This window comes from Cantharellus anzutake (assembly GCF_015039405.1).
Source record: "Cantharellus anzutake strain C23 chromosome Unknown EI90scaffold_16, whole genome shotgun sequence".
NCBI classification, from domain to species: Eukaryota; Fungi; Basidiomycota; class Agaricomycetes; order Cantharellales; family Hydnaceae; genus Cantharellus; species Cantharellus anzutake.
The window spans coordinates 208,009-232,382 of record NW_024066966.1 but is presented as its reverse complement, the minus strand read 5'-3'; the positions used below and the strand labels follow the sequence as shown (position 1 = coordinate 232,382).

At 49.4% G+C, this 24,374-nt stretch overlaps 12 protein-coding genes across 12 annotated transcripts; 6 read left to right on the top strand and 6 right to left on the bottom strand.

Moving 5' to 3' along the window:
- Positions 1-240: 240 nt before the first annotated feature.
- On the bottom strand, positions 241-896 carry EI90DRAFT_2915292 (uncharacterized protein; the record flags this gene model as incomplete). Its single annotated transcript, XM_039054541.1, has 3 exons — positions 241-513; positions 568-737; positions 788-896. The coding sequence occupies 3 exons, from the start codon at positions 894-896 to the stop codon at positions 241-243; spliced, it is 552 nt and encodes a 183-aa protein (XP_038917701.1).
- Positions 789-1,533, bottom strand: EI90DRAFT_3280215 (uncharacterized protein; the record flags this gene model as incomplete). The annotated part of the gene is made up of 5 exons (XM_039066746.1): positions 789-1,073; positions 1,128-1,263; positions 1,321-1,375; positions 1,433-1,480; positions 1,501-1,533. The coding sequence occupies 5 exons, from the start codon at positions 1,531-1,533 to the stop codon at positions 1,007-1,009; spliced, it is 339 nt and encodes a 112-aa protein (XP_038917700.1). The 3' UTR covers positions 789-1,006.
- A 403-nt stretch (positions 1,534-1,936) lies between these two features.
- Positions 1,937-3,800, top strand: EI90DRAFT_3288255 (uncharacterized protein; the record flags this gene model as incomplete). The annotated part of the gene is made up of 3 exons (XM_039067103.1): positions 1,937-2,023; positions 2,208-2,308; positions 2,367-3,800. 3 exons carry the CDS (start codon positions 1,937-1,939, stop codon positions 3,367-3,369), a joined length of 1,191 nt encoding a protein of 396 aa, XP_038917699.1. The 3' UTR covers positions 3,370-3,800.
- Positions 3,411-4,247, bottom strand: EI90DRAFT_2915733 (HIT-like domain-containing protein; the record flags this gene model as incomplete). Its single annotated transcript, XM_039054558.1, has 3 exons — positions 3,411-3,665; positions 3,715-3,930; positions 3,996-4,247. The coding sequence occupies 3 exons, from the start codon at positions 4,245-4,247 to the stop codon at positions 3,411-3,413; spliced, it is 723 nt and encodes a 240-aa protein (XP_038917698.1).
- Positions 4,248-4,637: 390 nt separating this feature from the next.
- Positions 4,638-8,783, bottom strand: EI90DRAFT_2915992 (ubiquitin carboxyl-terminal hydrolase-domain-containing protein; the record flags this gene model as incomplete). Its single annotated transcript, XM_039054571.1, has 16 exons — positions 4,638-5,008; positions 5,062-5,196; positions 5,244-5,424; positions 5,480-5,585; positions 5,633-5,745; positions 5,797-5,907; positions 5,983-6,030; positions 6,084-6,391; positions 6,450-6,755; positions 6,816-7,066; positions 7,115-7,215; positions 7,286-7,547; positions 7,601-7,803; positions 7,859-8,063; positions 8,123-8,449; positions 8,503-8,783. The coding sequence occupies 16 exons, from the start codon at positions 8,781-8,783 to the stop codon at positions 4,638-4,640; spliced, it is 3,309 nt and encodes a 1,102-aa protein (XP_038917697.1).
- Positions 8,784-8,811: 28 nt separating this feature from the next.
- On the top strand, positions 8,812-9,572 carry EI90DRAFT_3050407 (PDCD5-related protein). The gene is made up of 4 exons (XM_039059758.1): positions 8,812-9,077; positions 9,136-9,263; positions 9,329-9,376; positions 9,441-9,572. Exons 1-4 carry the CDS (start codon positions 8,933-8,935, stop codon positions 9,486-9,488), a joined length of 369 nt encoding a protein of 122 aa, XP_038917696.1. The 5' UTR covers positions 8,812-8,932; the 3' UTR covers positions 9,489-9,572.
- A 264-nt stretch (positions 9,573-9,836) lies between these two features.
- Positions 9,837-14,538, top strand: EI90DRAFT_3121331 (uncharacterized protein; the record flags this gene model as incomplete). The annotated part of the gene is made up of 9 exons (XM_039063384.1): positions 9,837-9,953; positions 10,010-10,090; positions 10,150-10,262; positions 10,330-10,480; positions 10,539-10,873; positions 10,927-12,617; positions 12,668-12,922; positions 13,137-13,573; positions 13,642-14,538. The coding sequence occupies 9 exons, from the start codon at positions 9,837-9,839 to the stop codon at positions 14,536-14,538; spliced, it is 4,077 nt and encodes a 1,358-aa protein (XP_038917695.1).
- Positions 14,539-14,629: 91 nt separating this feature from the next.
- On the top strand, positions 14,630-16,028 carry EI90DRAFT_490185 (uncharacterized protein). The gene is made up of 4 exons (XM_039067691.1): positions 14,630-15,149; positions 15,209-15,393; positions 15,445-15,940; positions 16,001-16,028. The coding sequence occupies exons 1-3, from the start codon at positions 14,721-14,723 to the stop codon at positions 15,593-15,595; spliced, it is 765 nt and encodes a 254-aa protein (XP_038917694.1). The 5' UTR covers positions 14,630-14,720; the 3' UTR covers positions 15,596-15,940; positions 16,001-16,028.
- Positions 16,029-16,247: 219 nt separating this feature from the next.
- EI90DRAFT_3050401 (Metallo-dependent hydrolase) lies at positions 16,248-19,466 on the bottom strand. Its single transcript, XM_039059757.1, has 16 exons — positions 19,250-19,466; positions 18,946-19,171; positions 18,838-18,919; positions 18,682-18,763; positions 18,375-18,621; positions 18,242-18,343; positions 18,056-18,171; positions 17,957-17,989; positions 17,769-17,901; positions 17,621-17,720; positions 17,423-17,563; positions 17,305-17,368; positions 17,170-17,251; positions 16,928-17,053; positions 16,810-16,875; positions 16,248-16,755 (listed from the first exon to the last, which is right to left on the bottom strand). The coding sequence occupies exons 2-16, from the start codon at positions 19,090-19,092 to the stop codon at positions 16,657-16,659; spliced, it is 1,620 nt and encodes a 539-aa protein (XP_038917693.1). The 5' UTR covers positions 19,093-19,171; positions 19,250-19,466; the 3' UTR covers positions 16,248-16,656.
- Positions 19,467-20,346: 880 nt separating this feature from the next.
- Positions 20,347-21,489, top strand: EI90DRAFT_489226 (uncharacterized protein). Its single transcript, XM_039067690.1, has one exon. It carries the CDS (start codon positions 20,576-20,578, stop codon positions 21,278-21,280), a length of 705 nt encoding a protein of 234 aa, XP_038917692.1. The 5' UTR covers positions 20,347-20,575; the 3' UTR covers positions 21,281-21,489.
- A 696-nt stretch (positions 21,490-22,185) lies between these two features.
- On the bottom strand, positions 22,186-23,469 carry EI90DRAFT_3015035 (uncharacterized protein; the record flags this gene model as incomplete). The annotated part of the gene is made up of 8 exons (XM_039056861.1): positions 22,186-22,254; positions 22,299-22,406; positions 22,518-22,602; positions 22,673-22,765; positions 22,854-23,014; positions 23,083-23,144; positions 23,177-23,304; positions 23,381-23,469. 8 exons carry the CDS (start codon positions 23,467-23,469, stop codon positions 22,186-22,188), a joined length of 795 nt encoding a protein of 264 aa, XP_038917691.1.
- EI90DRAFT_3050393 (uncharacterized protein) lies at positions 23,186-23,944 on the top strand. Its single transcript, XM_039059756.1, has 2 exons — positions 23,186-23,396; positions 23,445-23,944. The coding sequence occupies exon 2, from the start codon at positions 23,679-23,681 to the stop codon at positions 23,913-23,915; it is 237 nt and encodes a 78-aa protein (XP_038917690.1). The 5' UTR covers positions 23,186-23,396; positions 23,445-23,678; the 3' UTR covers positions 23,916-23,944.
- Positions 23,945-24,374: the final 430 nt, after the last annotated feature.

Here is a 24,374-nt window from a genome sequence, read left to right as displayed (position 1 = left end):
TGCGTGGGCAGGTATCTATGTGTGTTGCTCTCGACCCCATCACCTGTTGCTTTGGGAAGCTCTTCTATGCAGTTGCTATAACTATAATACATAGGAGCTGGGTCCAAAAACAAAAAGTAGTGAATAACCAGAACGACGGGAGTCCGCGGCATTTATGGTTGACAGTTTCAAAGACATGAAAGCAGAGTAGCGCCAGCGCAAAGCATCATCGAATAGCGAAAACGTGTTCCATTCGTAAAATCATAAGAGGAATGCACCGAAAACCATTGCAACAAATCCAGCGCCGCCGCTCACGATGTTGTACCGGGAAGACGCACCCCCGCTTGGTCTGGGACTTGATGATGGTGACGAGGTGGATATAGTAGTGGGCTTGGATGGTTCACTGGACGTTGTCGTTGTCGTCCCGTTGACAGCGGCGGCCCGAAAAGCATCAAAGGTGTTCGTGCCGTTCTCAGGAGCGTTAATGGCGAAAACCATCCCCTTGCCACAATGACCTGTTTGGGCGCAGAACCCCTAAAAGATACATTTAGTCCCAAAGTTATCCAGCACTGACTTGAAACGCCTTACCCAAATTGGTGATGTATTGTTCACGGTCACGTTAAACGTGGGGAAATTAGAGCTGTTAGCAGCAACAGGCATGAAGCCGGAGTTAAATCCGGGAGATCCATCCTTGAGTCCAGCAACGCAAGGGTTCGCAAACGTTGACTGCGTTATTGTGTGATTCTTGGAAACAAAGGCTACGAAACAAGTTTAGATGCAGTTGCAACGCAACGATTCTACTACGCACTGAATTGCACGATGTCGTTGGGCTGAGCGGCAATATTACTGGGATCGAAAGTCAGGCTCGAGTTCCCACCAACAGTGATCTGGTGGATAACAGGGGTGCTACTAGGCATTGTTGGTGAGGTAGAAGAGGCTAAGGTAGCAGTCGAGGTGGTAGTCGGTGTGGTAGTTCCGATGGCTCGCGCCTTGAACTGGTCAAACGTGTTCCCAGTGGCTGGTGGGTTTACCGCGAAGACCATGCCCTTTTGACAATGACCGGTTTGCTTGCAGTAGAACCACCGAGGGTCTGTCTGCGCAACAGTGTGAGCATGCCTGAAAACCGGCTGGGCCAAGGTGAGACTCACAGAGAACACTTGGAAGCCCAAAACAACGGGTGTGCCGCCTGGTGGCACGGGTTTAAACCCGAATCAAAGCCCGTGGGTGTGACTCCATCAGATCCGATCAACGGAGAGCAGGGAGAGTCAAAGGACGATTGAGTTGCTGTTTCGACACGTGGGCATTATGGACAATCAGCACATCGAACGCAGGATGGCTTACTCGTGTGGTTTTTCGAAACAAAAAAGAGTTGCACGAAATCTCCGACTTCGGCAGTCTTGGGGAGAAATCATCAATACGTAACGAAAAGAGTGATCTCGAGTGCCTTACTCACTATGGTTTCTGGGGTGAACGTCAGACCTCCATTCAGGCCAACGGTGACCTGAGGTTCGAGTCAACGACATGAGACGGATTCAGCGACATTTCTACGTACATTATGGAGAGTCTGAGCGGAGATCAGAGGAAGCGCGGCGAGAAAAAGAGAAGAGAGTGCAGAAGCATCATGGAGGAATTATTGGACAGTTAGTATAGGTAAATAAGATTGCACGCAATCGTAGCTTGTCAGAGTGCGGTGTGAAGGAAGTAACAGGGAGGGCGCGAATCTAATGGCCAGTTTTATACGTCGCGGTTCTGTTCATGCCAAACAAAAGAGGTTGTGATGCCCGCGGTGAGTTACAACGACGCCACTTGAGATCAACAACAGACGGTGGACACAGAGCGGTAACAAGTTGCTAGGTTAGGTTTCCAAGGCCCTGATTAGGTCTGACTATGGCACCGGCGGCCACACAACAATCCATTCCAGAACTTGCATCTGCATGCCATCATAACCAAAGCCTTTATGGCTAGCGATCCAACCAGTGTTACGAGCCAAGGGAATTGCCGATGCTGGAAAATTTTCATTCTCAATTCTCCGACCACCTCCATTGTGAGCACCAATTCCTCACCCGCTTGCTTGTGATATGTCTCAGTGAAACTCTACTGGGGTTTGCGCTACTCACGATGTGCGACTTAGTGCCCTGGAAAGCGACCTCCTGAGCCTCAATCGATTCCACTGTACTTGACCCGTTTTCCCCCAGACGCGCGCCAACTGACTATGTTGCTCTTTCCAGATGTCGGCAGAGCCTGATATCGATGGATTTGTGGCCATTATGGATGAGATGAAAGCTAGTTTCACTTCAGTTAGGGAGCTTCTTCGACCAACTCTTCTAAAGTACGACGTCTGAAGTGCATTTGATATGTACCCACGCCCTGAGTCAGTAAATGTTTAGGGCACAATCAACGGCCGATCTTGATGTGAAGGACGGAATCTCTTTACTCTCACTACGGAACGAAACCCTCCTCTCCTACCTCCAGTCCCTAGTCCTTATTTCAGCTCACCGGGTTCTGGGCCACTCACTCCTTTCGCGCGATCCACCACCGACCAGCTTTGATGATCCAGAACGTCGTGCTCGTGGGTCAGGTGCAGGTGACTTGGTGGATTCTGCGGTTGAGGCACGCGCTGTTCTCGAGAAGTCCAAAGTGTTGGAATTCCGCCTTAAGTATCAAATTCAGAAGTTGGTGCGCCTTGCGCAAGATGCAACAGCAACAACCAATGATATCACGCAGGGTAAAACCCCGGGCTCAATTTGTGTTGATCGAACGTTGACCTTTGTCTCAGACCCTCTTGCCTTCCGTCCAAACATTCACAACTTGATGGTGGGTGATGGGCCCGCTGACGATGCGAGTGACATGGATAAGGATCAAACCCAAGACAAGATCTATCGCCCACCGAAGCTCGCTCCGACACCTTACATGGAGACTTTTGGCAAGGAGAAATCAAGGCAGAAAGTGCTAGTGCCAACCACTTTGGAGGATATTTCCCGTTTGGACCCTTCTGCGCCGTACGTAGAATCGACCTCTGGTTTGGGTGATCAGCCCGTGTCTGCCAAAGCTGCCACAAAGCTAGATAAAATGGCAGAGTTTGAAGAGGATCACATGGTGCGGTTCACATTGAGCAAGAAGGAAGCAAAGAAGAGGGGTCGGGACGAGATGAATGCTGCGTTGGGTGGGACGGGCGCGGCTACTAGACGTGGTGCAGAGTTGGAGGGCGAGTTTACTGATATCTTTAGATCGGTCAACAGGAAACCCAAAGAACAGATCGGTGATGGGTACGAAGAATTACGCCAACGAGGAAAGAGAGCAGGCGCGTTTGCCCGCAGTAAAATGCGCATGGGGGAAGAGCCCATGGATGGAGATAATAGGCCTCAGAAGCGCAACCGATTTCATGAGTAAACGCACAGTCGATCGGAACGGGCGGCAGCACAGGCTTTGAGTCATGCATCATTTGCACCAGTGTCTATGGTCCGTTTTTTAGTGGTAGAATCTTCAGCAGAACCATGATGCTCTTTGTCCTCCGAATCCCCGCGTTTGCGTTTTGGAACTCGAGACGCGTCGTGCTTTTCTTTTTCCCATTCCTTCTTAAGTGAAGCCTTCAGGAGAGGAATGGTTTGGAAGGTCACACCGGTACGCCATGACCGCAAATCCCCCCTGAGGAGGGTTTCGAATCTGTTTGGCTCGAGCGAAGCCCGCTTGGATTTCGTGAGGCGATTTGGAAATCGCGTGGATTGTGAAACTCACTTTCCTGAATTCAGCCTCCGTCAAATCAAACCACGACAAGACATCATCCAAATGGAGGAAGAATCCGAGGGATGGATGGAAAGAGTTGTAATGTTTCTTGTTCTTCAGAGAATCAGAGCAGAGGTCGGAAGAGATTATGTGAAGATGAAGCAAATCCATCGACGGGCTGCCGTGAAATCCAACCCATATGTTCCACTTAAATCCATGAGATTTGACCTATGAGGGAGCGTTGATATGATGGGCCAAGACGGGATCAACGAAAGTGTGTCCTGTGCACTTACCATCTCGTCCTCGATCATGGAGATAGCAAATTTAGATTCATTCTTCAACATGAGTAAAGAGTTTTTCGCAAACTGCTTATCTAGCCCAAGAAGTGTTCTCAGTGAGACGAAATTCTTCAACGCCAAAGGATCAGCAATCCGGGGAAGGACCAGCAAGTGGTACATCGCCTTCGGGAACTTGTCGAAGATACAGAGTGTGGATTCTGTGTGTTTGACCCTTATATCGGGAGGTAGCTTCGTTGGATCGCTCATGGACGCATAAGTTATGAGGACGGACTTCCATGACATTATGAAGGGGGGGTTACCGCCCTCGGGAAGTTGCGCCATTCGTGAGAAGTTGGGGCTTTCAACAACTTGGTGAACGTCGCCTTACATGTATCTACACAAAGGTGTCCGCTAAGGGCAAATGCAACAGGGGACAGAATATAATGAGAGCATTATAATAGTATAACATGATGGCGAAACGGGTGAGGAAATGCTAAAAGGGTGAACACTTATCCCGCTCGCCAGTTTTGCTGGGTCCACTGTGGGGGCTGGAACCCAGTGGAACCCTGAGAAAACTGGAAGGACGCTGGGACTGAGGAGGGGTACATTTGTCCGCCAGTCACATTGATAGGCCCGAATCGTGGATGAAATGTGCTGTCAACAAGGTGCATTTGCTGGAGTAGTGCATCGGGTGTTCCTGGTGGAAGCTCTGGAACTTTCCAGTTCTAACACCAGTGAGTGAGAAACCTGAAGAGTATGAGTAGGAGAGAGTGGACGCACTAATTTTTTCCCTTCACTGTAGATCTCGCGAAGTAGGTCATCGAATGTGCCACTATCCTCATGTTCCCTGAATTTGTTGTAGAGAAGTAATGCAGCCCGAGCATCTTCTATGGAGTCGTGGGTGTCGATCTGAATTTGCGCTTTCAAAACATAGTAAGACAGAAAGCGCAACGATAGCCGCCGATGTCTTTCTTTTATAAAGTATACATCAACAGTATCGATGACCCTTTCCGGAGGAACAAAAATGTCTGTTGTTGAGGGGCTTGGTGAGAAGAGCTGAGACAAGCTTTGTGTAACTTACTGATAATTCGAAAGTCTTTTGATAACCCGTGGCCAATGAAAATGCATCCCATGTCCACCAACACTCGCAACTTCTTGTAGACGACCTTTAACGGGAGAAGAACCTGCCTTGAGAAGTTGGGATGCAAATCTCCCGCTGTACACATCAGCATCCTCACTCATGCATTTTTGACTGCGACCTACGTTGTATTCCCGAATACTCGGTAAGATAGTCAATGATCACATCATTCGTATAGATATAATCATCCATGAAGGGCACTCCTTCCTTTGGACCACTTCCACGTAGTACTGAAACACGAGCTAGGCTCATTTGGGATGGTTTCAAGACCTTCTTAGTTCCGTCGGAGCGAAGTTCGGACTCTTCCTATATGGTTATCTATGTGTGAGAAGCACATAGAGTCCTAAGTTTCTTATCATACCTGCTGGAGTGCGACGAATTCTGCGTCAATAGCGATAATTGTTCCAGGGGTCGGTAGCTCATGAGGTTCAAGCACTTCCTGCTTCGCAGCTGACCAGTCCATTTGACTACTTCCTCTTGAGCCTTAGGCGAAGATAGAACGAAGAGGACTCACGCAGCCATGCTGAGAGTTTGCCCAAGAATCGCTGGATCAATCTTCTCGGGTAGTAGGGAGTAATCCAGTGTATCTATCAGGTCTTGCCTTTCAAGGAATATCACGCATGGCATCTAAGCCCAAACCTGAATCTGATAGCGATCATTCAGGAGCGGAACCCCCACCTTCCACTTCCCGTCAAAACTGAGCGCTTCAGCCTCGGCGATGTTTTGTACATTGAAGTCGTTAAAGATATACCACGAACTCGAGGACTCCATCTCCCCCGTTCGAACCAGCTCAGCTTGAGGGACTTGTAAAACAGCATCAAGCTCCATCATTGCCGACAAACTGAGGTACCCACTATTGATGACAGCGACCAAGTGACTCGATGTTCCCATCCGAATCTCGGCGATGTACCCCTGTTGACTCATCGCAAGAAATGTCATTGCCTACTAGGACAGATGTCACTCACCCTTAATGTATACTTAATATTTTGCTCTCCCAAAGATGCATTTGAGCTGTTGTCTGGTGCCTGTAGTTCGACTTCAGGCGAAAGGAAAATTTGGCTTTTCTTCTTTAGCCAGAAACTGTGATTCTCATCATTATTAACGGCCGCATTAAGCGCAAGGATTGGTGGAAGATGATCGGGATGGAGAGCACGCCGAGACCGATGATTCGCCAGGTGTTTGCAATACTGACAGTTTGATTTGTATGTGATGTCTCGTTCCAACGAGCTCCGAACGATACCGCCGAATGTGAACTCCGGAAGGTAAGTGAGATCTGCTCCGGAAGTTGTCTGAAACGTAGAAACGCTGAGTCTACGCCGAGCTAGTGACACATTTGTCTACCTTTCTGGGGTACAATAAATCAATGACATGCGAGACTGACTCTTTCTCTCGTTGTTGCCCGCAGTGAGCACAGGAGGTCAGAGTCGGAGCGTCAACACCAACAACTTGGGTTATGAGGGGCAAAGCAGAGCCAGACCCTTGTTGAGAACGTGACGGGATTAACTGAGGGTTTCCCGGTAAGGTGTTTTCTTCGACTGCAAATTCCTCAAGCACAAAGCGATTCAATTGCTGGATCATCCTAGAATAGTCTACGATTTGTCCCTCCGTTGATCGATCGATGAGACCAAATGAGTGGGCTAACGAGCAAGGAAAAAATCGATAAATTTGGAACGAGTGGGGGCCACTCAGGCACTCACCGGTTTGTTTGCGGCCAATGGTGATACAGAAGTTTCGAGCCTGCAAATTAATGCCCTGTGCATCCTCAAGCATACGCACCACAAACCCAAATTCACATAATAGACAGTATTCTAACCGACAAGACGTGGTGATGTGAGTTTTGGCCAGCCGACGAATCGGAAGAGAATAATGAAGCAGTTGAATCAACGCGTTAGAATAGGAATTCGGGATATCGGTTTCTAGTCCACTCAGTGAAGTTTGGTTATACGAGCTAAAATTCGATTAGATAAGACTTGCACAACGTCCGGGGCTAACATACGCGAAGTCGAAGTCCTCCACACCAAACTTCGAATACTGGATGTTTACTTTGCGATACGCTTTCGGAATTTCGGGGAAGGCGAAGCTTGCAGGAGTTGGTGACTTCGGCGTCTGAAGAATCGCATCGAGTGCAAATAGCAAGTGGCAGAGATACCGGAAGAATGATACCAACCTCATCAATTCTCTTAGATTGCTCGCTCTTGAACCGACCTTCATCTGGCTTCTGTGGATTGACTTCAACAACATTTCTCTTTCCTCTGAGCTCTTTCGGTAGTATGGCATATTGAAGGAAATCTTGGACCTTGACGGCGTTCAGCACTTGTGGAGGGATTTTTGGCGGAGGAGGCATGGCCATGGATGCAGGGAGCAGAGGGGGCTTGAAACTCGACAGGAGCTCGGCTTCATAGTAGGGCATGCCAATGCTATTCAGCGGGCTGGGGGGAAAACTCAGGTTGGGAATACGTCATGTGGGGAGGGGGCTGCGTACGTATGATCGTCCCATGAGATCTCGGGAAGACGGGCGGGGACATCTGCCCATTCTACTCGCTTCCCGTCAAAACCGTTAAATGGCACATGGTCATCGGTCGAAGTCGACGTGAGCAAATTGATGCTGCCTTCTGCATCTCCAAAGGCAAGATATGCCCCATTTGGCGAGACAGCAGCAGCCGAAATAAACGAATTAGAATCGACCTAAACTGGAAACATCTTGTACAGGGCTCCAACACGTAGGTTGCTACACACCGACCTGAGAAAACTCGCCTCCCGAACCGGGTTTGGAGATGTCGATAGTATGGACCAGGCCCTGTGAGGATGCAATCATAACTGTGCTAGTGCTTCGAGGATGTGCGTTGATGAACGAGGGGCCGGCGGAAAATTGCACGGGGGGGAGGGGCTTTAGGGCACGGAGATCGAAGACTTTCACGAGTGGATCGGGATGGGGCCTCGATTGTCTATGCCAACCATGAAGCCCTGATATCTTAATGAAGAGCGTACGGACAGGGGCCCTCACCTCATCGCCCAACCAATAGTGACAGCATAATTTCCACATACTTCGAGTCCTTGAATGCCGCCCACATGAGCAAGGATAGAATCAGTTGCTTCATGCTCACGCATAGTGGTCCTGAGGTCGAAAGTGCGTAGTTTCCCATCAGGACCCCCAGCAAGGAGCAGTGAATGCGAGGATCGGAGTGGGGTAAGCAATACTGGAACAGACACTGTGCGAGTGACAAGTCCCGTCATGGAGTTGAGAACGAGGAGTTGGAAATTAGGCTGAGATGCAACAAGCGTATGAGGTTTTGATGGATGCTCCGCGAAAGTGGTGATTCCCTGGCTGGCCCTACTCCCAGTGTCTAGCCGTGTACTCGCTGCCGTGCTTTTCGGTAAACTTACTGATGATACCACTTGTTGGCTCCTCCCTTTCCCCAGACGCCGATCCCAGAGGATGAGCACGCAGTAACTGTGTTATCAGAAAGCAAGAGCTTTTGCACAGGAGTGCCTCGACCGACGACAAAAGATACGCCCTGAACGCGAATCAGTCCGTGATACATGCACACCGTTCCTGATGCATGGCCAGCCCATAACGCGTCCGACACAGGATCAAAGGATAAAGAAGTGACTACTTGAGGGTAGTCTCGTGGAACCAGAGGTTGAAGAGGGTGATACGACGACATGTTGTCTCTTAAGCATGCTCCATCTGTACATACCTTTTTGCTTCCGCCAAGATCGACGCAGGTCGGAAACTGCGCTTGATTTACCTCTCGATACCGAACGATCGAATCATTCAGGGTGTGACCTCAGTTCGAGAAGGAGAGCCTCATCAATGAACGGTGAAGAACTGGCGGCAATTAGGGCTGCCAGCTCGAACCAAGGACCCGACACTTCCAAAAGTGAAGCCGCTGCTAACGAAGAGGAAACTCGTCGCGATATCTTGGCCACAATCCTGGACTCTGATGCTCGGGAACGTTGTAGGTATCCGAAATATCATTCATGATCAAGGTGTCATATGCTTTATTTAATTCCAAGTGTCTCGAATTGCTTTGGTTAACCCTGATCTCTCAAGTAAAGTTCAAACGATCTTATTTCGAATGGCTCAAACTGGACAAATACGAGGCCGAGTGACCGAGCAACAACTCATTGGTTTATTGGATCAGGTTTGTTTGGCTCAGCAGCTGTTTCTTATTCCATTTGCGCTGATCCAGATCCACTATTGGCACAGGCTGAAGGCATTGCAAGCAGTTCGAGTGGGAAGAAAGGGACAGTAATTGTGGGTACCAGGCGCAACCAAGCACACAGGAAATCCAAGTGCAGCTTACTACGTTTTTCGCTAGTTCCAAAGAAGAAAGGGTGTTTATGATGACGATGACGATGATTTTTAGTAGTCTTTCCTGCTGATCGCCCTCGCTTGGAGCTGCGTCTGGCTGGATTGTGAAATATAGGAATTGCCCGTCGTATGATCAATTCTTGATCCTAATAACGTATATCTTAGCGAGAAGCCGAGGTGCGCTGCTTTTGTGCTTGAGGTAGTTGCTGTATCTTTAATATGGGGTATATGTGCATCGAGTTTCGTGGCCGGAGATCATGGGCGGATGCAAATTGGAATACGTTGGCGTTGAGTCTGACTAACATTGATCGTAAACCCAAGAAGCGAACCACAACAACAGTACTGCTCACTATTACCGCTCACAATCCCGTTCTTCGTCTGAGCCGCTATGACTAGTCTTAGAATGCCTGCTGCTGGCACGCATGCCGCGATCTCAACTTCGTATTCTGGATACGACCTCACCGCCAAGTCTCATGTTTTGGCTGGTGTTCAGGACGCGTATTGGAGTGACGACGAAGCTGTGAGGCCGCCTCACGGTGCTCCCATTTATTATGCCTGACATTTTACTTGCTAAAGGAAGACTCTGAATGCCCCCTTTGCCTGGAAGAAATGGACCTTTCCGACATCAACTTCAAGCCTTGTCCATGTGGCTACCAGGTAAGGCAGTTTCACTGCTCCACTCTAATCAGTTCATGCCTATTGTCTTTGCCTGCTAGATATGTCGATTTTGCTGGCACCACATCAGGCAGAATCTGAATGGAAGATGTCCAGCATGTCGAAGAACATATACAGAGGAGCAAGTAGTATTCACGCCCATTAGTTCCGAAGAGTGAGTATTTAGTGGCATTTAAACAATTTCTACTCATTTCTTCAACATATTGTCTGTCCATGAACAGTCAGAAACGTCTCAATCAGCAGAAGCGTATTCGAGAACGTCAAAAGAAGGAGCTTGAGAATCTCAAACGTAGCCACTTTGCTAACGTCAGAATCGTTCAACGGAACTTGGTCTACGTTACTGGACTAGGTCCCCGCTTTGCTAAGGAGGAGGTGAGATTTTTTGCGATTGTTTATGGATACGTGGCGGCCAACTTCGTTCACACTCTAGCTATTACCTACTCTTCGATCCACTGAGTACTTTGGAAAGTATGGGAAGATTAACAGAATCGTTTTGGTGAAGCGGACAGTATCTTCCTCTGATACACTTATCATGGGTCTCTACATTACCTACAACCGCCGTGAAGACGCCGCGCGTGCCATTTCGGCTGTGGACGGAACACCATCTCCTGGTGGTGACGGAGAAGTCCTCAGGGCAAGTTATGGGACAACGAAATACTGCATGAGTTTTCTTCGCAGTGTCCCTTGCATGAACCAAGGTTGTTTGGACCTGCACGAATGGGGTGATGAGAGGGACTGCTTTACCAAGGAGGATCTCACCACTTTGTGCGCCTCATTCATAATAATAAGCAAGGTTGATAACTCATCGCATGCTGTAGAAAACACACTATGAAAGACACAGAGAACAGACCAAACATGCCATCGACGAGCCGCAGAGACGGTGACCCTGACGGTCAGTCCGTAGATCCCAGTTTTCCGCCTCTCAATGGTGCTGAGGATGGCTATGGATCAGGCCCCGCGTTACCGAGATCCGCTCAATGGGGCCAAAAGAGTGGCACGCCTCAGTCCACACACGCCGCACCAAACCCCCTGCCCACCACTGGGAGGTTGGTGAAGTCAGCAAGGACGAGGAACGGTCCACCTTACCCTTCTAGGAATATGGAGCCACTGCGATCGTCGCATTCACGCAGTTATGGACTGGACAAGAAGACTACCTACTTTTCGGACTCGGCTTCCCGGCCTTCAACGCCAGGCATTGCTTCCTTGCCCCCAAAGCCAGCTGGCGCATCGGAGTCGTTAGAAGGGATCTCCGACGGTCCTGCTTCCACGTCTCCTGTCCCAATGTCTAAGAAACCCATTAAAGATCGCTCAACCCCGTCTCACAGTCGCAAACAGAAATCATTGGAGAGGGTTTCTACTGCTGCTGAAATCAAAGCCGTCCCGCCGCAAACTGCTGCCTCAGAACAGGAGCCTAATAGCCATAGTAATGCGTCCGACACTGTTACGTCTCCCAAACCCATTGATGATCGAGGGGCCCAAGATATCCGCTCTGAATCTGTACCACCACTCTCACCCTCATCAACCGCTGCCGATAGTACTCCATCAAATTTCACTCCACCACCTCCGGGATTGACGTTACCTCCAGTTCAATCATCTTATCAGCTTTCGAATCAAGCGAAAGCGTTAATGGATGATGTGATCAATCGACGACAACTAGGCGCCAACGAGGCTTTCGAAAGTCCGTTCCCTGATTTTGATCGAACACTCTCAAATCTTGGTGATGGTTCCTTTAGTTTCAATCTTTCGTTGGATCCAAAGATGGCCACTAAATTGCAAGACACGCCTTCTGATCCAAATTTCGGGCCTGGGATTGTCGGTCCCTTCGGGTTGGGTGCTCGAACACTGTCAGAATACGGATCGGCGCCTGCCGGATCCCCCCCTTATCAGCTCACATCCTCGTCATCCTCACATACTAACCCTTTCAACCCTTCCCCCTCGGATCTTGACAGTCATTTAAAGACTTCATCGTACGCCGGATCCTTCGATCCTTTCTCTGAAGCATCTTCGAACTCAAGCCCTGTGGCGCGCTCACAACCATCACCCTTTGACGACGACCCATTGAGACGCGGATCAAAGTTCGGATTCGCGCGCAAAGATCAGAACTCCCAGTCGAATGGTTTTAGTAGTTCAACCTCATCCCCACTCCGATACACAGACGCTCTTCCTGCTATTCCTTTGTACAACTCGACAAATGGCGTATCACCAAAGCCGAATCATCAACAGTCACAACCCTGGATGTACCAGCAGCGCCAACTCGAGTTCAATCAGTCCCAGCAGCAGGCACTGCCGCCTCCCCCCGGAATGCTGCATCCGTATCTGTCTCAGTCTAAGCCAAGTCCTCACATGGCTTACCAAACTTACAACCAAGCCCCTCAACAACTTCCACATCAACAATTTTCTCCGTTTGATGGACCAGTTAATCGGGACGGAATGGGCCTTGATGGCGCTCTGAACCTCAAAGACCTCCTAAACTTGGGCAATCGCCCAGTCGAGGTGCAACGACAGAGAGGTACGTTGTGATATCATAGTCGTTTGTTCTAGCGTTGAAACGTTCAACAGCTGGAGCCCAGCAAGGCTTCCCTGCTCAAAACATTGTTGATACTGCCATAATGTCTATGCGACTTGGACCCTCTTACAGAGAAAGTCAATTCCCTATTACGAATGGGATGCAACGCCCTCAGATGGCTTTCCAAGGGCCACCCGGGCTTAATCCGTCCGTACCTCCACCAAACCTCAATCCTCATGATGGAATATCTTTCGATTATCGGAGCTCAAATGTGTCGCGAGCTACCGCCTCACCGAACGCGGCTCATGGTGAGCACTTCCATCACTCAGAGGGGGTTTTGGGATCGCGTACCGAACCTCTCTCCTTTCAAGCCCGTTCTTTCCATCCTTTCTGATTTTATGTGCATGATGTACATGTTCCATTCTTGAATTTTAATCGGACGTTGCTTGACCCTGCAAACCTCCTCTGAGTCCATGGATTGCGTCTATGCTTGCGGTGCTTACCCTTTCGTCCATTTTTCAGAACAAATTTCAGTTGCCCCTTCCGAGCCTACTACGTTTTTCTCCGAGTCTGATTTCCCCGCCTTACCTCCACCCTCTGAGCCTCAACTGCGTCGGCAACATGCTCCACTCGCAATACCCGCCACCACAACTCCAAAAGAGCTTCCTTCAGTCCTTACATCTCCACCATCCAGTAAGCGCACGAGCGCTCCCGCGAGTCCCAGTGACGGTGCAAGTATTAGGAAGTTGCACGAGGGAGCTAAATTGAAAGTCACTGAGAGTGAGGACAAGTTTCCTCCAACGGAAGCTTCTGAAGCCGCTGCTGCCCCTCCCAGTTCTACTGTTCCCTCTTGCTTGATGCCTAAGGATTTACCGCAACCGCTCCTTACAACGCCGTCCTCCAGAAAGGCTAATAGGAAACCTGATGATGTCTCTTTGCTGATTTCGCTTTCTTCCGTTGTTGAGCATGATGCAATCATCTCGCGCAAACCGAAGAAGAATAAAGCTCCTTGCGTCCGCCCATAAAGACGAAGAAAGAGCAGACCAAAAGTAAAGAGAAAGTCACAGCAAACAACGAGAAGACTGAGGTTGGGAGTGACCTCACGCCTGATCTGACATCTGGTACATCTCCAGTCAAGGATGCCCCGCAAGAACAGGTATCACCGAACACGGTAGATGAACTCGCGGAAGACGATCACGATTTGTCCCAAATTTTCGAAGGTGTAGATCTCTCCTTACTGTCCTTCTTTGACGAGTCGAGCATCTCCCCTTTCGTCAAAATTCCTCTCAATTATGGCCCCCTAGTCTATGCACTATCCACCCTTTCAGAAGGTGGAGAGTTTGGGTCCCAAGTGTTGGCAGTGAGCACCATCGACTCAGCCGTTGTCTCGTTCAAGCAACTCCTCGAGACCCTGACCCAAAACATCTCTGATCTCGTTCGACTGTTTCCCCGCACATCTTCGGGAGATTCCACGCCATTCGATGGTGTTCTTCGTGATATGCTCAAGTCCGAGGAGTTCTTTGACGAGGTCCCGCCTCTTGATATAAGCCCCGACTCAGCTCGAAACGGGGGCCAAACTGAAGAAATGCATGCCCTGACCTTGTCATTGGAAAAGCGAGCACGGTGGATGGAGATACAGCTCGAGAAACTCGAGGGACTGCACCGCGATATCAACAATGCGGCGACTCATAGCACGATGAATGATCGCGGGTGGGACCGGCGCGGTCTATTGCCCCGCAGGAGGGGTTTGTTTCCTAGGCTGGAGGATGTCGGAATGGTCGAACTGAAGGGTGTGATGAGGAATTTGACTTTGGAGGAATTGGAGAGAGAGCTGGTGTTGGCGAACGGGGCGTCTGCAACGCTTGAAACGGAACTTCGTCAGGCAATGAAAAAGAGTCAAGTAGTCCTGCCCACTCTCGTCTGACGTGACAGTCCTCATTGACCCTTAGTAAACCACAACACCATTCATGTAAATATATTATTCCCACGACCCCTGTTAGATAACTGGCACCAGACCTTCAGTGCTAGTGCTAGTGCGTGTCTGAAACCTTAATTGGCGCTGCGCATACGAATTCGTAGCTTGTTTGTGCAATTCAGACACTTCTCATGGACTCTTTATCCATCCCGGGCCCCATACAAAAATTCTTTTCTATATTTCCTCTTGATGTTTTACCGGATCAGCTTGCATCCGCAACGCCCCCTTTCCCGACGCTCTGGATTCGACCTCCAGCTTCCAAACTCTCGAACCAAAGTCGGGATGTCGTTTGTCTGAAATGGCAAGCGTATCTCGTCTTGCGTGGAGTCCGAGGTGTGCAACTGAGATGGGATATCAGCGATGATGGCGCCATAAATGGGCGGCTCCCTAGCTTGCATCTACCCAATGGCGACCTTTTAGGGTCTGGAAGATTACCATCTTGGGCAGATGACGTTCAGGGTTCCAATGTTGATCCTCTCGAAGGCTTCAAAAACACAGATTTGAAACACGAATCGCGGGCTTGGGCTTCATTGCTAGATCGCAATATACAGGCAGCTCTGGCATGTATTCTTATCCGTCTGCCAAGGATAACCATGTCTAATCCTGGGTTTGGTCACAGCCGCAAAACTCGGAGAACTTGTCTCGTCTGTTCCAACCCCCGTTGCCGCCTCTCTCAGGTATCAGCAATCCCTTGCCACCATTTGGGTCCCACATCCCTTCTTCTTCCATCCTCCTGCAGTACAGGGAAGCCATCGACTCGGTAGCGGTCCGTCTTGATCAAGATGAATGGTTCTTGGGTTCTGCGTGCGTAAATTTATCCCCTCCGAGATCTATTTATCTGTTTATCTACTTTAGCTCTCCTACATTCCTTGATGCACTCCTATACGCCTATCTGCATTGCGCCTTGCAAGGCCCCGAATCCCTCAGCAACGAGATTTTGAAAAGGGAGAATCTAGTGAACTGGGAGCACAAAGTTTCCGAGATGATGGAATCAGCCTATCAATAAATCCATCAAACAACTGCATCTCTCAACCGCATTGACCTCCCTCCCCCTCCCTAAAACAGGTACCCTGGCTGCCATCTGTGTCCTGTCTGGAAAATCCCTCTTGTTGAGTGCCCGCACGTTTGCGCGCGTGCCGCCAAGCCGATCTTGCATACCCACTTGATATAGCCCTGGGACCATCCATTCTTGTGTGCTGAGCTTTTTTACCTTCGTCATATAGCTCTGAACTTCTTTCGTATAATATTAAGTCGCCCGCACCGAAGGATGCCTGAAAGACACGCTTTCAATACGAAGAACCCAGACTTTAATGGTGCTCAAGAGCTTACCCAAGCGACATTCATCCTGAGGGTAGGCGAGCATCTTTATGTATGCAAGCTATCAGCTTCCCCTCCCTATGGGGCCTGGCAGGCTGGTTTGGACATTGTTTATTAAGGATCGACTACGTGCGCACGTAGTAGCCTCCTCCAAGCAAGATTGCACCGACGACCCAAGGAAAGACCCACTCTCTGGTGTTTAGTCGCGAAGCCGCACCCAGAATTTTATGGAGAATAGCTGCCTGTCTCAGCAGATTTAAGAGTTCACTATGGAAAAGACGGTACCCATGATCATGACCACTTTATGGAATTTGTACGGAGCAGGACGTCGGATGAGTTGCTCAGTCACGCTCAACTATTCGTCGGTATATATAATAACGCTATCTCGAGTGACGAGTAACAACGTAAAGACAAAGAGTACAAGGACAGTGAGGAGGAAGAGGGTAAATGGAGTCATCATGATACTACACGCTTTGTCCGAAATTTGATTCGCCATGGAATGCTGCCACATTTATATCAATGGGATTCCTTTACTGACGCTGCGTCAACCAGCATCACTGGGATTCCTAATGAGAAGGTTGCACAGATGTAGTTTCGTACTCGGGATGCCTCTTACGTGCCAAGCGAGTTTCCTTGCCACGACAAGCCATGCCAACCACGAGACGAGTTTGTATGATGCCCTAGAGCCACCTACCAAGATGACTAGGCTGCTTTCTGCCAGAGGGCCGGCCGTTGTCCAATTAATTAAATCTAAATGGATCCATCGACTATCGCGTCGATGAAGGCAGCCCACCGTTTCTTCCAAAATTCCAGTGCTTGAACCTTCTTTTCTGACTGTAGTTCGGAGAACTAGAGCAACCTGTGTTAGCCACTACAACTTAAGCAAAGTGACAGCAGGAAAACCTGAAGACTATCGTATGCAATGGTTCCTATCGTGGTCAAGCCAGAAACATCGCTTGCAATGAGCACCTGCATGGAATCTTAAGAAGTGAGTCCAAAAACTTGGCTTCACGAGGCTCACTTGAAAGATGTCATAGGTATTGCCCATGCTATCGAAGATACCTGGATCGTCACAATTTAGGGCAACTGGGACACCACTGTTAAGCACTGCCGGAAGCGGATGCATCGGCATGGAAGATGTCAAACGCTAATAATACCTCAATGAGTGGACGATCATGCATTCTTGGCATGTTTATTACTGACAAGAATTTCGTTTCTAGAAGAATAAGTCGATATTTGCAGGAGCGTGAGTTGAAATACAACGCACGAGATAGGGCATACTTCGAGCATGATGTTTTTCTCGCGACACATTTGAAGAAGATGAGGATGTTTGGCGATGGAGAACCTACGTTTCTCAGACGTTATTTGGCATGCGAAAGAAACAAGAAGGCTCCATACCCATGACCAATACGCTTTGTGCCCAGAAGTAGCGCGTCAATAAGGTTGAGGTCGGTTTCCCCTCCTGAGAAAGGTCTCAGATGGTTCGACGTTGAAATGTAGCATTGTCAGGGCGCACCATCGCTGAGAGTTTCGCCAGCGTGGAAAATGAATGGGAGGTACAACTGTGCTTCTTGCACCCTCTTCTGAAATTTGAGGAATACCTCAACGAATTTGATAAGTGGTTCTCCAAGGTCTTCTTGTCCGACCAGGTCAAATCCTACAGGATAGGCGAGATCGGTGTGTCCTGGGGTATCCAAGAGAGCCGGTAACATACCTGCTATCTCGTCTTGGAATTCCTTCTTCAATTCGAAGCAATCATCAAGATAGAACTGAATCTCCTCTGGAGAGGCCAAACGGAAAGTTGTATAAATTAGCTTGAAGAAGATATCAGTTGCGCACATCAAAGTTTGCTCTGATCCTACCTTTACTCCTACAAATTCCTCCTGTCGGCCAAGAGGTTTCAATTCTTCCCTAAACTCATCTAGGATCTCCCTGATGGCGAGAACCCATTCACGATGACCAAAATCTTCCCGACCATCTGCACGAACCATAAAACTGGAGATGAACTTGTCAGTACACATGAATAATGATAGGGATCAACCTATCATACAGGGGGTGGAAGTTGATTCGTAGCTCGGCGTAGCTGAACGAAACAAGTCAGTTGACAGTCAGAGCATCCGACCGGAATGCAGATAGAGGTTTAAAATACCTGATACCGTCATTCAGACAATCCCAAAACACCTGCTTGATGACGGCTCGGAAGATGGGTTCAAATCGGAATAGTCCAAAAATGGTTCGAAATGCCGCACGGAAGCGGTCCCAGATCTAAAAATGCGGAGACAAATATACGATTCATATCCAACCATTCCTCAAGGAGAGTGGGGTGAGTGCGAACCTTGTCGACAGTATTCATATTCTCGTAGGCTTCACTGGGATCAATTCGAATTGAAGCCGTAACCCATGCATCGAACAGCTCCGGTCCTCTCAAGTTCTTAAGCTTTGATATCCTCGCGTTCCCCCAGCTTTACCATCAAAAAGGCCTTCAGTGAAAAAGGTCTCCTCGCCACATGAAGGGGAACCCAGGTCTTGGGCAAGTAGGAAGGTGACATGAGGCTAGGGGCCAAGCTGATATTGTCTGTAGTGCCTGGCACAAGTGCTTTGAACTCGGGAACAACAAGATAAAAGTTGGAGGCAGTAATAGGCTCGTCGACGCGAACGTGCATGTAGCCTGCGCCAAGAGTTAAAGCCCAGTTGAGAAGCTTTTCGGCATCCACCCTGCCTCGACAAGTGTGAGCAACAGATGAGGTCCCACTTCAGAAACGGTTCAATAATCACATGGCATCTAAATGAGCATGGAGCAATCCTCCCTTTGGCATCTTCTTCAGAATTCGAAAGATTTCGACCGATGAATTGTTTCCTTGGCTAAGTCGCCAATTCCGATATCGATTCGATAAACGGGATCCACTCATGCAAAGCTACGCTAACACTCACCCGTGAGGAATCCCATTCCAGGGAACAACGATTGTGAAGCCGAGATCTCATTCCCAGCATTTTCCCAGAGTTCTTTGGCTTCCTTGGTGCGTAAATCTCGTATAATACGGTCTGCTTCCCGCTCTCTGGCCTAATGGGCCTAATATCCTCCTGATGGTCGCGCCGAAGCGATCGATCTTGGGCGATGAGTGCTTCGCGCGCTTCCAGATATTTTTTCAAATCTAATTCAGGAGAACTCAATGACATGATGTGCATCGACTATGGGAAGCTGTCACGGTCTTGGGGAGTAGTACGACTTAGAAGGTTATTTTGATCTACCCAAGGAAAGTCGTCTGGGAAGGCACATGCCTTGGGCAGTAAGATATAAAATGAAAGAAGAAAAAAAAAGTGATGCATCAAAGGTATATCAAAAGAAATTGGGGAGAGAAAAAAGGTGCACAGGAATTGATAGAAAAAGCAGCCGCTGATGATGTCAGCTTGCGGTGCAGCAGTCACCCGTGCAGTAGACTCTGGCGGAGAATCGTCTGAGAGTATGGCAACGATTTGAGCGAACAGTAAGATCGTAGGCGGATGACCAGCCCCCATTGCCGGGGAATCCCACAATTAATCACAGCAGTGATTAGTATTACGTAAATCATGATCACTTTTGATGACGTCGACTTTTTAAGTAATCTACTTCTCCGGCAACCCATACAAGTCTTTCATCTTCCTTCTCCAGTACTTCACATGGAGTCTTTGTGAATGGAGTGTCTTCGAACGAGTCGCACATTTGCACGTTCCTCGTGCTCTTGACAACGTCACATACGTGGAAGCCTTCCTCCCGTCCCAGTGTCTGCCCATAGGTATCTGCAGAAGCGCGCACTCTAAGATTCGCTCGTGATTCAATTTAGCACCCAGAATACTATAATAGGAAACTTGCTTTGCACTGACGTTCGTCATGGTCTCGCGATGTCCCGGAGCCTCTGACCTCCCCGTGCTGTCTGGGGCTCTAGTGGAGATGCCGGATCTCATACGGCGAATCTACCCCCTCTTCTGGGTATCAGCACGTCAAGCACTCAAAATTTGTATCGTACCCTCCAAACTCCATAGGACCGGCCTGATGAGCGTGCCTATCACGTATCCCGAAGTGATGTTGGTTGTAACGCGCTCGGTGCGGAATGCCACCAGGCTCCTATTTAGGTTCCTGCTGATTAGGGTCCGCCGTGCATCTTAATGACCACCTTCGAGGCTTCCATACCATAAGAGGACACGGCGAATTGGACTGTTCCCTCGCTCTACCATCCTCTCGCCTCAATATTGCTGTTGAGGTTTTGATATACCACACTATCTTGAGATACTCTTAGGATCGCTCTCACTTGCCGTGGCAATGTGTCAATTGATACATTTCTCTCCCACTCCTGCCTCCGCAGGTTACAGTACGTTTCATAAAGCTATTCAATGTTCATCTGTCCGGAGTGTTATGCCCTTCCCGTAAGACCATGGGAAGCGATTTCGCGAACGTGTAAGTCCAAAAATCAAAGTATGGCCTGTGACGCCCCGCAACTGAGGGACTCCGGGAACTCCCCGAAGCAACGCTGCTGAAGTCCATTGTGCAAGTATGATGAGTTGCACCCCGATAGACCAGATTACAACTGCTGTGAGGTACTGGATCTCTCTCCCTCGACGGAGACGGCAGCCTTTCTTTATATCTTGCCCTAGTTGCTCTGTATTGCGCTAGGGAGTACGTTCTGTTCATCTCATGTGTTTAATTATCTGTTTGATGCCGCGTCAATCTTCGCATTTCTGTATATTGGTCGTTGGCAACGGATGGGTCAATCCATCTTCCTCGGATTTCTGCAGATATATCCGCGTTTCGGGGGGTACTGCCTACCCCAGGGCTCTGCGCAGATTGCATGATCAGCCAGTGAAGTTGACATTCTTAGCGTTCTCGCGGAAATCGCAATTCCGATGCTTTGCGTCTCCCTTGGCCAGTTTCCCTTTGCCCATCCCATCTTGGACTCTCGGACATCTTCTCTCTCTGTTGCATCAACCATGTTATACAGTACATATGAAATATATTGCATTTTGCTATATATGTTGCGACCATCGTGACCTGTCTAAACCCGAAGTTTATCGATCAGTGGGGTGGCTGCCAACAGTCCGTTTCTTGTTTTCCGGGTCGTCGAGGTATATATGTGGGGGCTATAAACAGGTCATCCATATAGTGGCATGCGCATTCCTCCGCGCGTCCATCCTTGATCGGCTTGGTCTTCGAACAACGTATTTCGCACTTTTGATTCTGGTGTACAACGTTGGATTGATGTACACATATTGTTACGAAGTCATAGAAGCTGGAGTTCTGCCTAATGTATACGTACCATACCAGCGCCTGCGGGTCTCTTTCTCACACAGAGGATGTGGTATCATGATACATGCCTGGTACGACATGTCGACAAGCGACTAAGTATACTGGAGTCCTCTGCGCTACATAATATATCGGCCGGGGGATCCCAGGCGCGCGGGGAGGGGTAAGTGCGTTCGATCAACAAACTATCACTTCTGACGGATTTCAATCAGCAACAACGCTGACAAATTGATCCTACTATCACGTCCATTCAATGTGCAGTCCCAGCAAAGCCTTCAAACGCTGATACGTAGATTCTCTTGCAAACCCGTAGCCAGTGCTTGTGGCCGGTCGCCTGTGTATTTGACATTGATAGGACAGGCTTGTCTTAATCTGGGATAAGAAACAACAGCAAACAGCGAGTCCAAGAGTACTAGTGGAGATGCGAAAGACACTAGTACTGTGGAGCGTCGAAAAGCTATGTGGTTTGTTGCAAATAAACCCGGATGTCATTGGACGGCTGCCCACGTTGACCACCCCTAGACAAATCTGGCGGATAGCGGCTTCTTGAGGAGCAAGCGGAGCGTATGAGAAGAGAACCTCACCAGCAACACAATTTGCAAATGGAGACTCGCTAGCGGAGTATGATCTGGGTTACTCGGATGGGGGAAGACGGGTATGATCAAACTTAGTTCCTTAGGATAGAGATGGATCCGCCAGCTGGCGAATGTCGGACGGGTGAGTGACGTCATGAGTCCGGGAAGGCCAGCGCTAGCGTATGTTGATCCCCTAAGCAACCTTTCTCGTAATGTCTAGGAACTTTCTGTTCTTGCACCACACACCCATCAACGAATCATTAATATGTGCGAGATTAACGGGGGAGGATGATCAACTTCCCATAGCCGAAGCTACCATCCCGGCATCCATGCATACATAAGAATCGATATCGGACGCGAAACAGCCCGAGAAGCGAAAGTTGTCACACGGTGATCTCGGGTGATGCAATCAGTAAGAGGGTTTTAAAGCTATCCTCCAGGGTTCAAAGGTTCATCACCCTGCCCAACGACTTTGTTGGAGCGGCTCACACTCACAGACTGGGGACTGGCGGAAAATATATCAATTACGTTGGTACACGTACAAACAGTCTAACTGAACTCTCGCGCTTCAACCAAGGTACTCCAAGATCGTTTTCGGTGCCACGGATTATTACAATTGTTGCAAGAGGTCGAAGGAGGGTATGAAATGGCTAGAAGGACATCGACATTCGGCTGGAGTTGGAGAAGAATAGATACATTGTTGCGCAGCCGGAACGAGTGGACTTTTGCTGGCAGTCAGTTCCAGGCTCACGCGCGCTCACGGGTTCCTCCTGTGGGGAGGGCCTCGCCGATTGCGCCATAAGGGTTTGGTCTCCGACCGCGAACGGCCGGAAAGTGCACGTCATCCTGAGCCAGGCAATCCAGTATCATTTAGGACGCCCGTGTTACGGTGCTAGATGGACAAGAATGGACTCACAAGGTCATGATGGGCACTTGGTCTATGATCGACCACATGACAGGACGTCCATCATATGGAGGTGGGGTGGTGCTGCAGGCGTCATCCATTGACCTGGTTGTGTCCAAGGTAATGGTGGGCCTGTGCAAATTTCGGGCCCCTCATGGATGCGGGGCAGCACTGCTACCCCTCCAAGAAGGACCTAGGGGCGGGTGGGCAGGGGCCTGCCACTGGTTGGCGGCGAGTCTCGATGGCAGCCCTTATGTCTTCCCTCGAGTGGAAGCACATGGGGTTCTCTTTGCGAGAGACCCTGAGCACCCGCCCCTTCGAACTCCCTTGTGACGCCTCTTCAAGCCTCTGAATCTAGTCAAGATGAGGGGTGAAAACTATTAGTATGGAGGTTTCTTGCATCGAACAGAAACGTTACTCACCACGGCTGGCACGTTGAAGTCCCATAAGAGAGGAAAGGGCCCATGGTCCCGTATGAGCCGCTCTATGATTTTTGGATGTCGGTTCATACAGTACCGTGCAGCACCTTCTGCCTCTTAGACTCTTCTCGTGTCAGATCGTGTACTGGGATCCATTTGAGCTCCAGCATTGTCAAGAGACCAGTGGAAAGTAGTTGGAGCTCGAGAACAGCGAGAAAGTTGCTCCTGGGGCGTAAGACGGAAGGAGCCGTTAGAAATGTGCAATTGATGTTCGAGTCCGAAGTAAACAAAAGGTCGGCACCTTCCTTGCCAAAAGGGCGACCTTATCATGTCCTTCCCGAATCTCCGTCCGCATACTCGGTCAGGCCGTTTGTCAGGAAAGATGGCCATCCTAGACGCGGAACGCATCTACGACGGGATTGTTAAGCGGAAGAAACCCATTGAAGAAGCCCGGGTGCTCACGCCATCTTCTATCCCATTTTCCTCTGCAATCCGAATCCTCCATGATCGTGGGGATCAGGCCTGCTTGCACGGTAAGCCTTCTTTCAAGACTTGGCACATTGTCTAAGACGAACGTACACCACCACCGATTGCGATGAATGACTCGCTTTCCAATACCCGGTTTAATGCCTAGGCAAACTGGCGCCAACGCCACGAATCCCTCAAATCCGAAATCTCTTGGATGTTTACCATCCCTGACCCACTACGGCCTCGCCACACTTTCCAAACCTGAGTATGCTTTTTCCGCTGAAGGTACTACCCTCTATCCCTCTCCTTATTCCTCTGCTACAGCATCTGATCCCATTCAAGACCGAGGCCACAACACCATGTCATAGACCCTTTTTGGTCGCGTGCTAAACACTTCTACGATGTGGACATGCCACTTTCTTTCACCCGCTGGTCTACCTCCGACATGTCCCAGATACCGTCAGTTGTGCCTGCTCCTCAACGATGATTGTGTCAAGTTCATTTGAAGACCGCGCGAGGGTGTGATTCTAGAAATGATCAATTGGCATGGAAAGGAAGACTATCCTGGAAGGCGGGGGCACTGCTGCCCTATTTGGCGAACATGCCGGGATGGAAATACAATTGTGGGTGACGTTTCTCCACCTAGTTTCCATGGTCTGACCCCAGCGACTCGAAGATTGGAGTGAAGAGAGCGATTTCCTCACACGTCCAAGCTCAACTTGAACCGCACCATCACTTGGTCGTCCAGCGGGATCAGACACTGAAGTCACGATCCTCCGAAATTCAGCGGCTCCCGGATTTGCGCTGCAAATTTGAAATCGATTGCT

What these genes read in the sequence shown, in the direction of transcription:
- EI90DRAFT_489226 (XM_039067690.1), top strand. Translation starts at nt 20,576, where the DNA reads ATGTGTTTAATTATCTGTTTGATGCCGCGTCAATCTTCGCATTTCTGT.
- EI90DRAFT_3050401 (XM_039059757.1), bottom strand. Translation starts at nt 19,092, where the DNA reads ATGCACATCATGTCATTGAGTTCTCCTGAATTAGATTTGAAAAAATAT. An exon ending in ATATGAATACTGTCGACAAG is followed by an intron (nt 18,172 to 18,241) that starts GTTCGCACTCAC and finishes CCGCATTTTTAG; the next exon opens with ATCTGGGACCGCTTCCGTGC. An exon ending in CGAATCAACTTCCACCCCCT is followed by an intron (nt 17,902 to 17,956) that starts GTATGATAGGTT and finishes GTTCATCTCCAG; the next exon opens with TTTTATGGTTCGTGCAGATG.
- EI90DRAFT_3050407 (XM_039059758.1), top strand. Translation starts at nt 8,933, where the DNA reads ATGAACGGTGAAGAACTGGCGGCAATTAGGGCTGCCAGCTCGAACCAA. An exon ending in CTCTGATGCTCGGGAACGTT is followed by an intron (nt 9,078 to 9,135) that starts GTAGGTATCCGA and finishes TTTAATTCCAAG; the next exon opens with TGTCTCGAATTGCTTTGGTT. An exon ending in GGAAGAAAGGGACAGTAATT is followed by an intron (nt 9,377 to 9,440) that starts GTGGGTACCAGG and finishes GTTTTTCGCTAG; the next exon opens with TTCCAAAGAAGAAAGGGTGT.
- EI90DRAFT_3050393 (XM_039059756.1), top strand. Translation starts at nt 23,679, where the DNA reads ATGACTCGCTTTCCAATACCCGGTTTAATGCCTAGGCAAACTGGCGCC.
- EI90DRAFT_490185 (XM_039067691.1), top strand. Translation starts at nt 14,721, where the DNA reads ATGGACTCTTTATCCATCCCGGGCCCCATACAAAAATTCTTTTCTATA. An exon ending in GCAATATACAGGCAGCTCTG is followed by an intron (nt 15,150 to 15,208) that starts GCATGTATTCTT and finishes GTTTGGTCACAG; the next exon opens with CCGCAAAACTCGGAGAACTT. An exon ending in GAATGGTTCTTGGGTTCTGC is followed by an intron (nt 15,394 to 15,444) that starts GTGCGTAAATTT and finishes TATCTACTTTAG; the next exon opens with CTCTCCTACATTCCTTGATG.